The sequence below is a fragment of the Salmo trutta genome, chromosome 11 (genome assembly GCF_901001165.1).
Source record: "Salmo trutta chromosome 11, fSalTru1.1, whole genome shotgun sequence".
Classification (NCBI taxonomy): Eukaryota; Metazoa; Chordata; class Actinopteri; order Salmoniformes; family Salmonidae; genus Salmo; species Salmo trutta.
Window position 1 is genome coordinate 649,873 of NC_042967.1, and position 12,058 is coordinate 661,930.

At 39.2% G+C, this 12,058-nt stretch overlaps 1 protein-coding gene across 1 annotated transcript; it reads left to right on the forward strand.

Moving 5' to 3' along the window:
• Positions 1-7,874: 7,874 nt before the first annotated feature.
• LOC115202055 (hairy and enhancer of split-related protein helt-like) lies at positions 7,875-10,298 on the forward strand. Its single transcript, XM_029765911.1, has 4 exons — positions 7,875-8,531; positions 9,090-9,194; positions 9,442-9,538; positions 9,763-10,298. Exons 1-4 carry the CDS (start codon positions 8,505-8,507, stop codon positions 10,245-10,247), a joined length of 714 nt encoding a protein of 237 aa, XP_029621771.1. The 5' UTR covers positions 7,875-8,504; the 3' UTR covers positions 10,248-10,298.
• Positions 10,299-12,058: the final 1,760 nt, after the last annotated feature.

Below are 12,058 nucleotides of genomic sequence, written 5' to 3' on the forward strand. Positions count from 1 at the left end.
TCTGACTGCTCTTAATCGATAATCACTTAACCGTTTGGTAAACCTATAGATTTTAAACTGGATGGTCTACTACTGATTTTGAGAACTAAATAATGAAAATGTATGTTGGTAAAGTATAAACATATAAAGTATGATATATACTGTAGTGTACTATTATGATGATCAATCAAAATCAATCACTCAATCAATGTATTTATAAAGCCCTTTTTACATCAGCCAATATCACAAAGTGTACCGTACAGAAACCCAGCCTAAAACCCCAAACAGCAAGCAATGCAGATGTAGAAGCACGGTGGCTAGGAAAAACTCCCTAGAAAGGCAGGAACCTAGGAAGAAATCTAGAGAGGAACCAGGCTCTGAGAGGTGGCCAGTCTTCTTCTGGCTGTGCCGGGTGGAGATTATAACAGTACATGGCCAAGATGTTCAAACGTTCGTAGATGACCAGCAGGGTCAAATAATAATAATCACAGTGGTTGTAGAGGGTGCAACTGGTCAGCACCTCAGGAGTAAATGTCAGTTGACTTTTCATAGCCGATCATTCAGAGTTAGAGACCGTAGGTGCGGTAGAGAGAGAGAGAGTCGAAAACAGCAGGTCCGGGACAAGGTAGCACGTTCGGTGAACAGGTCAGCGTTCCATAGCCGCAGGCAGAACAATTGAAACTGGAGCAGCAACACGACCAGGTGGACTGGGGACAGCAAGGAGTCATCAGGCCAGGTAGTCCTGAGGCATGATCCTAGGGCTCAGGTCCTCTGAGAGAAGAGAGAAAAGAGAGAAAGAGAGAGAGTTAAAGGGAGCATACATAAATTCACACAGGACACCGAATAAGACAGGAGAAATACTCCAGAGGGGCACTAGAGGGATATCTTCCATCCATCAACTTATTACCCTGAGACAAGGCCGAGTATAGCCCACGAAGATCTCCCCCACGGCACGAACCCGAGGGGAGCGCCAACCCGGACAGGAAGATCACGTCAGTGACTCAACCCACTCAGTGACACACCCCTCCTAGGAACGACATGGATGAGCACTAGTAAACCAGTGACTCAGACCCCGTAAAAGGGTTAGAGGCAGAGAATCCCAGTGGAGAGAGGGGAACCGGCCAGGCAGAGACAGCAAGGGCGGTTCGTCGCTCCAGTGCCTTTCCATTTACCTTCACACCCCTGGGCCAGACTACACTCAATCATAGGACCTACTGAAGAGATGAGTCTTCAATAAAGACTTAAAGGTCGAGACCGAGTCTGCGTCTCTCACATGGATAGGCAGTCCATTCCATAAAAATTAAGCTCTATAGGAGAAAGCCCTGCCTCCAGCTGTTTGCTTAGAAATTCTAGGGACAATAAGGAGGCCTGCGTCTTGTGACCGTAGCATACGTGTACTGTATGTATGTACGGCAGGACCAAATCGGAAAGATAGGTAGGAGCAAGCCCATGTAATGCTTTGTATCAGCCCTAGCCTTAATAGGAAGCCAGTGTAGAGAGGCTAGCACTGGAGAAATATGATCAAACGTTTTGGTTCTAATCAAGATTCTAGCAGCCGTGTTTAGCACTAACTGAAGTTTATTTTGTGCTTTATCTGGGTAGCTGGAAAGTAGAGCCTTGCAGTAGACTAATCTAGAAGTGACAAAAGCATGGATACATTTTTCTGCATCATTTTTGGACAGAAAGTTTCTGACTTTTGCAATGTTATGTAGATGTGAAAAAGCTGTCCTTGAAACAGTCTTGATATGTTAGTCAAAAGAGAAATCAGGGTCCAGAGTAACATTGAGGTACTTTTTAATTGAGACAACTGTACAACCATCCAGATTAATTGTCAGATCCAACAGAATATCTATTTTATTCTTGGGACCTAGAAATAGCATCTCTATTTTGTCTGAGTTTAAAAGTAAAAAATTTGCCGCCATCCACTTCCTTATGTCTAAAACATAGGCTTCCAGGGAGGTCAATATTGGGGCTTCACCATGTTTCATCTAAATGTACAGCTGTGTATTGTCCGCATAGCAGTGACAGTTAACATTATGTTTCTAAATGACATCACCAAGAGATAAAATATATAGTGAAAACAATAGTGGTCATATAACGGAACCTTGAGGAACACTGAAATTTACAGTTGATTTGTCAGAGGACAAACCATCCACAGAGACAAACTGATATCTTTCCGACAGATAAGATCTAAACCAGGCCAGAACTTGTCCCTGTAGACCAATTTGTGTTTCCAATCTCTCCAAAAGAATGTGGTGACCCGGTTGAGCATTCCTACAGCATTTCCTTCCAGAAGCCATGAGAAAATGACATGCTTGTCAAGCTTTAATTTGTTTCATTTGATTACAATGCACCCATGTTGTCATTATATCTGAACAAAACATTTATTTTGTTGCATCACTGATTATGAATGATGTCTTCAGTGATCACACCTTTAATCACACATGGGATATACATTATGGAAATTCGATTTTCAGTGAATGTTTATGGGTAGTGCAATTGTATAATTTGAAAGCAGTGTAATGTGCTGTAATTTACAGTACTGTTGCATATTATATTCAAAGGGCAATTTTTAAACATGCGTTTTTTGCTATTGGATTAAATGGTTGTTACAATGACTCAATTGAGAATATATCATTATGTTGTGTTTTGGTGATTAAATCAATGTTCTTATGGTATTTCACAGTAAATGTACATTTTGGATGAAAGGTTGTGTGGTGAAAGATGTCTCCAAACAATATGAATACATAATAACATGTTTTAAATACAAGGCTTGCTGTTTTACAAGGGTTACCAGTTTCAAGTTTTGAAAATTCCCCACATAGGCCTACTTGTGAAAATAAGCGCCAAAGCCATTGAAAGAAACTGGAAATGGTAGCCTAGTTAAAATGACTAAATGATGAGCCTATCATTCATTATCTGATGTATTGGTGACTCAACAAAATGTTCTCATGGTATTTCACAGAAAATCTTGATTTTGCATGAATGACTCAGGGGAGAAAACTGTGGGAAACCGCAATGAATGCGCAATCAAAGGTTCTGAACATATGATAGGGGGCATTATAACTGTTATCAGTTTAGAGTTTTGTACTTAGAGTTTTTAAATATAGTACCACATACATCTAAAAAATGTGCCAAAGTGATTGAAAAAAAACGGTAATATGATATCATTGATGATTTGCATTCATCCATTATTATTTTCGCAATGTATTATTTTTGCTTGTATTCCTTATTTATTTGATTTTCACACACAATGGTGAGAGTGTGAACTGAGGCAGATTAGACTCAGGGTGGCGCGAGAAGCTAAAGGATTGGTGTCGGGGACTCACGATAGGTCATTGCGGGTCACAGCGCAGCGCATGACAATGCAGCGTCCAGTGTTTAACACTTCATTACCATAAGAGCTGTAATTTATTTTTGTAATAATAATTCTTATACCTACAACAAATAATTTCGGAAATAGGTAGATAACACATTGACTACCTCATATTGGGGTGGCAGGTAGCTTAGTGGTTAGAGCGTTAGGCCAGTAACCGAAAGGTTGCTATCCCTGAGCTGACAAGGTCAAAATCTTTCGTTCTGTCCCTGAACAAGGCAGTTAACCCCCTGTTTTAACCTATATAAGTATAATATTATTGTAATGAATAAAAACAAAAATGTGGATGGTTTAGTACATTCGTTTGATGAGTATGTTAAATTGTAGTCAGTGAGAAACATTGGTTGATTCTCATTTTACATGAGAATACATGAGAATATTCAATTCTAAAGTAATGCAGGAGGATTATGATACAGTGCCTTAAACATTTATGAAAAATAAAACACTTATCTTCATTAGATAAGTATTCAAAGCCATGAGTCAATACATGTTAGAATCACCTTTGGCAGCGATTACAGGTGTGAGTCTTTCTGGCTAAGTCTCTAAGCACTATTCACAACTGGATTGTGCAACATTTCCCCATTATTCCTTTCAAAATACTTCAGGCTCTGTCAAATTGGTTGTTGATCATTGCTAGACAACCATTTTCAGGTCATGCCATAGATTTTCAAGCTGATTTAAGTCAAAACTGTAACTCTACCACTTAGGAATATTCACTGTCTTCTTAGTAAGCAACTTCAGTGTGTATTTGACCTTGTGTTTAAGGTTATTGTCCTGCTGAAAGGTGAATTAATCTCCCAGTGTCTGGTGGAAAGCAGACTGAACCAGGTTTCCCTCTAGGATTTTGCCTGTGTTTAAAGCCATTCTTTTTTATCCTGAAAAACTCCCCAGTCCGTAATGATTACAAGCGTAATATGATGCAGTCACCACTATGCTTGAGAATATGGGAACGTGATAATCAGTAATGTGTTGCGTTGGATTTGCCCAATACATAACACTTTGTATTCAGGAAAATAATAACTGCTTTTCCACATTTTTTTAAGTATTACTTTAGTGTCTTTTTGCAAACATGATGCGTGTTTTGGAATTTTGTATTATGTACAGACTTCCTTCTTTTCAATTAGGTTAGTATTGTGGAGTAACTACAATGTTGTTGAGCCATCCTCAGTTATCGCCTATCACAGCCATTAAACTCTGTAACTGTTTGCCGGAGAGGAAGGAAATCCCTGAGCGGTTTTCTTCCCTCCAGGCAACTGAGTTAGAAAGGACGCCTGTAGTGACTGGGTGTATTGATACACCATCCAAAGTCGAATTATTAACTTTACCATGCTTAAAGGGATACATTTTTTTTTACCCATTTACCAATAGGTGCTGTTCTTTGTGAAACATTAGAACACCTCCCTGGTCCTTGTGGTTGAATCTGTTTGAAATTCACTGCTCGACTGAGGGAACCTTAAAGATAATTTCATTTGTGGGGTACAGAGATGAGGTAGTCATTCAAAAATCCTGTTAAACACCATTATTGCACACTGGTGAGTCCATGCAACTTATTATGTGACTTATGGAAAAAAAACTCACCCAACATATTTTGCTGAATTCACGTTAGTTAAACAACTCAACCAAATTGAAATCAAAACTAAACGTTGAACTGACATCTGTGCCCAGTGGGATGCAACCGCTGCCAATATGATTTTCTTTGACATGGATTCAGACTTTTAGGTAGCCTAGATCTTTTCTTTCTTTCACCCACTCTAACCTGCCATCAACTTTACACCTAAACCGTTTACGCTTGGATCATCCCTACTCATGTTAACTATCAGCGAAAATTTGGATAACCATGATAGCTTCACCCTCATGTGGGTGCTAGCAAGCTAGCAAGCATACTAGGTAGTGTTGAATGGATTCCAATGTTTCATCGCCTGCTATCGTGTTAAGTTAAGAGATACTGTGAATGCTCCGAGAGCGAAATGCTCTGAATTTTAAAAACAGACAATCCGACGATGCTCTGATTGTATGAATGGCCCAGAGCGCACTCTGACACTCCAGTGAACTTACGAACGCACCCTTAATGTGAACACTGGAATTGTATGATGATATTTACTCCTAATGTATAACTGTTCATAAAACATTTTTGTTAAGAAAATACTATGTGTTTTCTGTTGGTGGTATTATGTTGCTCCTCAGATAATAATCTATTGGCCTATATTACCAGCCTGGTCTCATAGACTAGACGTAACATAGTAAATGTAAATCAAGGACACTCAAATTAGTATGATGGTTAGTCAGGGTGGATGGGTGAGCATGTAATATGAACATCTAGCAACTCAAAGGTGACGAGTTCGAATCTAGTCACGGACAACTTTAACATGTTAGCAACTTTTCAACTACTTATTACTTTTTAGTTATTTGAAAAGACTTATCATGTTAGATATCCCTTCCCCTAACCCTAACCTTAACCCTTTTAGCTAACCCTTTCCCTAACCCTTTTACTTAACTCCTAAACTTAGCCCTAACCTTAACCCTAACCCCTAGCTAACATTAGCAAGCTAGCTAATGTTAGCCACCTAGCTGGAATTTGTAACAAATCATATGTTTTGCAAATTTGTAACATATTGTACATTTTACAAATTTGTAACATATAATATGAATAGTAATTCGTAACATAATGGACATCCAAAAATGTATACATACCATACAAAACGTAACATATCATGCTAAAGGGAGTGCCTCTGATTTACGAACAGAATAATGTGAAATGCTCTGAAACCATGTTGATTTTACATGACATATATAAGGCATTTGGTGCTTACATTTTATTTTATTTATTGCAAAATACATAAATATTAGAGTTTTTTATCATTATACTGCTATCTTTTTTTGTCATGGACTTGATCTGCTCTTATGCACTTATTATTTTTGTTTAATGTAGAACCTAATATCTAATCTGAGCTCGCCTTAATTTCTTGTCTTTTATGGTATTAATAAATAATTAGTCTTCATACATCATATGACTGAATATGATAGTTGTTTTATTGTGGTTAGAATACTGAACAAATAACGCCATATGAAAACATATGTATCATTATTTTAAACATCCCACGTGATCTGAGCATTTAAAATGTGTGTAGTATGGAGCATTAGGGTATATGGAGTATACAGCATGGAGACGCAGTCCTTGTGCCCAAACATCCACTATGACTGTTTACATCTATGTAAATCGTACAAATGACAATAACAAAACATTTAGCAAACTCATAACTCGATTTTTACCACAGTGATTAGAAAACATGTAATTTAAAGTTTGAATAATAAACTGCGGTTATAAAACATGTCAATTTTCGGTAAGAAAACTATGACGCATCGTCTTTAACCACCATTTATAGTTCCTAAAGTCTCGTTTTAGACTTTCGACAGAAAATAGTCACACTATAAAACTTCATAAAAAGTCATAAAAACGTTGTTGTTCTTGTTTTCAAAGACCACATGTATAAAGACGTGTTAAAAAATACACAATAAAAGTAATGGGATTTAATGCCCCAGTCCTGTTCACCGGCGCCTTTCTCTAGTGGTGCTCCAGTCTCCAACGCTTTAGAAGTCCTGGGATCCTTTATATTTTATTTAAGCTCCATTTCTTTTAATAATTTTTTTTCTCTCCAAAGTTGCACACAGGATCAATTATATGAAACACGGCGAAACTTTCAAGATTAAAACGTCCCGATGAAAAAAAGCAGACGAGCAAACGGTTTTGGCGCATGAGACCCAAGGCTGAATCTGTGAGACGGGGCGTACACAATAAACCTGTTGTTAAACTTGCTGTGAAAATATGTTTGAAGAAAATAGACAATTGTTGTACGAAATGTATTCAAGTATAAAATAATGCCCTTTGTTGGAGAAAACTTGAGCAATGTGAGGGTACAAAAGTCCCCTGTGGTATTTACTAGGTCCCTTTGTGAAGTTTGCGCTTTGGCGTCTCCACTTGGCGCATTACCCAGGCCCCTTTAAACGCGATTGTTTCTTTCTTTCTAATGACGTTTACCGGATCAAAACATGCTGTTAATTCGATCAGAAAGCTTCACCCTTCACAACAATACCAGAATAATTTCTCCCAAAGTTTGTTAAGTTGACCGAAATTAGGCAAATGAATAGGGGTCTCTAGGCTACCCCTGACGCAGGTGACGGGGATAATGCACGTTCACTCCAGCTGCATTCTTCTTTATTTCTCCCTTTTCTTTCACAGCATTATTAAAATGTAGGCCAATGAAACTATTCACTCGACTCAATAGACATTTTCTTATAGGATAATAGGATACAAATTGAGCCTCTCCAAAGAGTCCTCGGTGGTGGGTAACCCTCGAGTGCCAAAGACTGCTGGAGACGCCGGCCGGTACGCAGGCGACGCTCGTGTGCCAGACCCATCACACACCTGCCTAGGACTCCCACGAAATAAAGAATGTAAACAAAAAGCTTGCCATCTCTCATAAAAGATGGACGTGTCATCAACTCGTGTGAGAAACGCGGAGAACAAACGTGGGGACTCCGTCTCCAAAAGTTCTCCCTTGAACTTGGCGGAACAGCCTATTAAAGGCTTACTTAATTACTCTAATGGCACTGGACAGGCCTTAAAACTCAGACAGGGCTTGGATGGAAGTTAAGTTCGCTTGCTGGGATTTGTAAACAGGCGATCGTGTGAGAAACGCGAGTTGGAAGAAAGAGGGGTCTTTTTTCGGCGGCTTTGTTGTCAGTGCGCGCTCTGCGCCCGGTCGGATCAGGCGAACCCAACGCTCAGTTCACATTTCCCGCCTGAGTTGTTACTATGCAAATAATATTATAAAAATAATCACGTGCATGTCTTTTGAACAGCCACGTGGATGAACAAAGCAAGTCTTTCCCCCTGCTAGCCGATGGCTTCAGACGTTTTACTTGTTCTTTAACTGATCCTAAATGCTCACATTTACCAGAAGCTTGCTCTTTAATCCTATGGAATAATTTAGACCATGAATGCTGGAGTCCCTCGGGTGATCGCTTTATAAGGGGCAGCTTCTCAGCTCACCTCTCAGTCTATCTAGTCTACAAGCTAAGGAACACACATCCAAACTGCCTCCTGGCATTAATATTTTGAATTAGAACTTTATCAGCACTTTGCCAAAGGATGGCATCCAAGATGAAGGATCGCAAGGTAGGCGCTCCCCTTCTGCTCTTTGGGATGGAAACCTACTCGGAAACCGTGGCCTTTTCTTGTCATTATTTTAATATTTATTACAATAATTTACTTTGGTAGTCATAATGTACCATCATTATGGCTATGTGTAGTCAAACGCGAAATTTGGGTCCATGGAAATCGATCGGAACCAATATAGTACACATTTGAGTTTGCAAAAACGACAAAAATGTAAATAATGAATTTAAAGAAGAAAAGTGGCTTAAGTTATCACTAAAATAGTATAACTTACGGTTTGAAGCCCATGTGTGCCATACCCCGTGGTTGTATTTGAGCCTTGGCACCTGCCTTGGTCCATGTGATGCTCGCAAGTGCTATTGCGCTCTAGTGCACCTAAGCTCATCAAGGTGGCTAGGGCAAGGCTTATGCGTCTCTTTGCCGTTTGGTTTCCAAGTAGTTTCGTCTTCATTATAGTTTCAATCAGATTTTTATTCTAGGATTCCAGAGCTGTACACTTTAGACCTGTCCTACGGTTGATAATGTTTGTTTGTCTAATCATTTGTTATTTTTCAACAGAGAACTCCCATCTCCCATAAAGTGATAGAAAAAAGAAGACGGGACCGCATCAACCGCTGCCTAAACGAACTGGGAAAAACTGTGCCAATGGCGCGCGCGAAACAGGTAGCCTACTGTAAAATGAAATCATCTTATTCACAACTCATAAAGGATAGCCTAAATCATCTTATTCAAAGTTTTATATTGGCTAAATATATGTATTATTTAGCCTACTCATTGCATTAAATCCTTGCTATGCGTGACAAATAGCGTTGCCCACATAATGTCTGCCGACTGTAGGCTCATCTGTTTGATTTAGTGTATTTAAACGACTTAATATTATTTTTCTAATAACTTTTTTTTCTGATGTTAGAACTCTGGAAAGCTGGAGAAGGCCGAGATTCTGGAGATGACAGTTCAGTATCTACGAGCGCTCCACTCCGCAGACTTCCCCCGGGGCAGAGAAAAGGGTGCGTATTCCTGTCGGCTCCAATGCGCACGGACCCGGGGCTCTCACCCAGAACGCATCCCTATCCCGTTCCACCTTATTTTACTCCATTCCGGCTGTCTATATCAATCATCATCACTGTAGTCTATATCGTAAACATATCCTCACATTTGAATGTAATAGCCTAAAATAATAGCGCAGTTTCGGTGTGTTTTCTGATCGTCCCCTTCTTCGGATTCCTTTTAGGTGAGCTACTGGGGGAGTTCGCCAACTACTTCCACTACGGCTACCACGAGTGCATGAAGAACCTGGTGCACTACCTGACCACGGAGGAGAGGGTTGAAACCAAAGACATCAAGTACGCAAGGATCCTGGCCTTTCTTCAGTCCAAGTCCCGAGTCGTCACCGAGCCTGTGTTCGGCTCCCTGGGCGCGTTGCCAGACCAGGCAGATTATCTGTGCCAGTTGCACTCCTCCCCGGAGTCACACCAGAGCCACAGCCCCAGCGACTCCGTGTTTCAGCAGAGCCCACCCGGACACTTCTCTTGGCACAGCACGGCACGCAGCCCAACCATGTCTTACCCAAATGTGCCGCTTTCCGCGCCGACGCAACAGCACCACGGTGGCTACTTGTCACCAGTGCAAGGACTTGACCATCACTACTTCAACTTCTTCAACGGCCACCCGCACGCGAATGCGTTCAGTTTTCACAGTACGCAACACCCCCTGTAAATAGAATCCGGCTACCATTTTGTGTTGTCTTTATTTATATATGTGTTCATAATAAATACTTAAAAATTGTGGATATTGCATACTGTACAATACATATTTTTTTTCAATAAAAGTAAATGTTTATTTCCCACAGTTTTTAGTTTTCTTGTGGTGTTAAAACAGGTTGGTCATCAATTGGTGAAAACCTAAAAATCTGATGGTATAATAGCGTTGGTCTATTGATTATGAATAGGCCTAATTGTTCATTTTTCTAAATCATTTATTACAGGAGAGTATACTGTTACAGTCTGCTAAATAGGCTATTTCAACAAAAATATATATTTGTATTTCTTAAAGGGATAGGCTAGTTAACTATTTTTTGCGCTTATTTTCAACTAACCAAGGGTGTTGTCGTTTCATACAAACCGTTTTTAATCAAATCAAATCACATTTTATTGGTCAAATACACATATTTAGCAGATGTTATTTCGGGTGTAACGAAATGCTTGTCTTTCTAGCTGCAACAGTGCAATAGTATCTAACAATTCACAACAATACACACAAATCTAAAAGTAAAATAATGGAATTAAGAAATTATATAAGGTCCTTTAACTGGTTATTTAGCAAGTTCCAGAATATCCTAGCATTTAGCAATGTTATTGGAAACGGATTATTTACATTTACGTCATTTAGCAGACGCTCTTATCCAGAGCGATTTACAGTAGTGAATGCATACATTTCATTTTTCATACATGTTTCTTTCTTCTTCGTACTTCGCCCCCCGTGGGCATCGAATCCACAACCCTGGTGTTGCAAACACCATGCTCTACCAACTGAGCTACGGGGAAGGCTATTATAGCCAGTAAGATGCTAGTTGACAAGAAACCGTGGTCCATCTATCTTTACCCTCTAGGCTGATAGTATTATGTGTCGATAGGACCTTAGGACACTTACAATTAAATAAGCACTTAACTAACTCACTAAACTGGGACTTCCCTACTTCTGTGAAGGATGGACTCTTGTTAACACAATTATGAATATATGTTGAGGTTGACAGTTAGGCTACTCTCCTCTTCATCAATTACTCCTCTTCCTTATTAAAGCATAAGTACCATCATAAACATGATAGAGGTTGCTTTTCTATAATTTGAAGATTTTTTATGGCTATTGAAAACTGAAAAAATTAAGAAAGTCACACACTCTCAAATATAGTATATTATTCATTATAACTCATTGCTGAACTAACGTTTTGGCACCCTCCAGTGTAACATACAGATAGATGTAAGACCACCCTGTTGCATGATTACAAAAAACTTGTAGAGTATTTGAGGTTTAAAAACACTTCTGAAGTTTGTCATTTTCACTTTTTCATTTCAGACTTGATTTTCCCTTACAAAAATGTATCAACCCCTACCAACATTTCCATTAATTATAATCCACATAATAATTCACATTTCCTGTTGCTGCAGTACTATTTTTCAGCTGTAGCATACTGGCTCAAATTAAGATCCAGCATCGGCATCAATGCTTTTACCAAGTTATTTAAAGGCTGTGACTCAGCGCAACCAATGGCTATAGTGAGAGGTGTTGTCTTGTTAAGTGATGCGATAATATATATTTTTAATCATTGAGTAAAAATATAGTAAATTATGAAATATGATTATGAAGATATTGATGACAACCTATTAGGCCATGTACAAGCTCCATCATATACTTCTGCCAGATTTGAGATACACATTTTTTAAGATGGGGTCAATAAATAGTTGTGCACATATTATCGATCAGAATAGGTGATTGGAATAAGTGTCCTTTTACACAATGGTCTGTTGAAC

Bases quoted from the DNA above. Each gene is read 5' to 3' on its own strand.
- LOC115202055 (XM_029765911.1), top strand. From the start codon at position 8,505: ATGGCATCCAAGATGAAGGATCGCAAG. The intron at 8,532-9,089 runs GTAGGCGCTCCC...ATTTTTCAACAG, and splicing joins CCAAGATGAAGGATCGCAAG to AGAACTCCCATCTCCCATAA. The intron at 9,195-9,441 runs GTAGCCTACTGT...TTCTGATGTTAG, and splicing joins CAATGGCGCGCGCGAAACAG to AACTCTGGAAAGCTGGAGAA.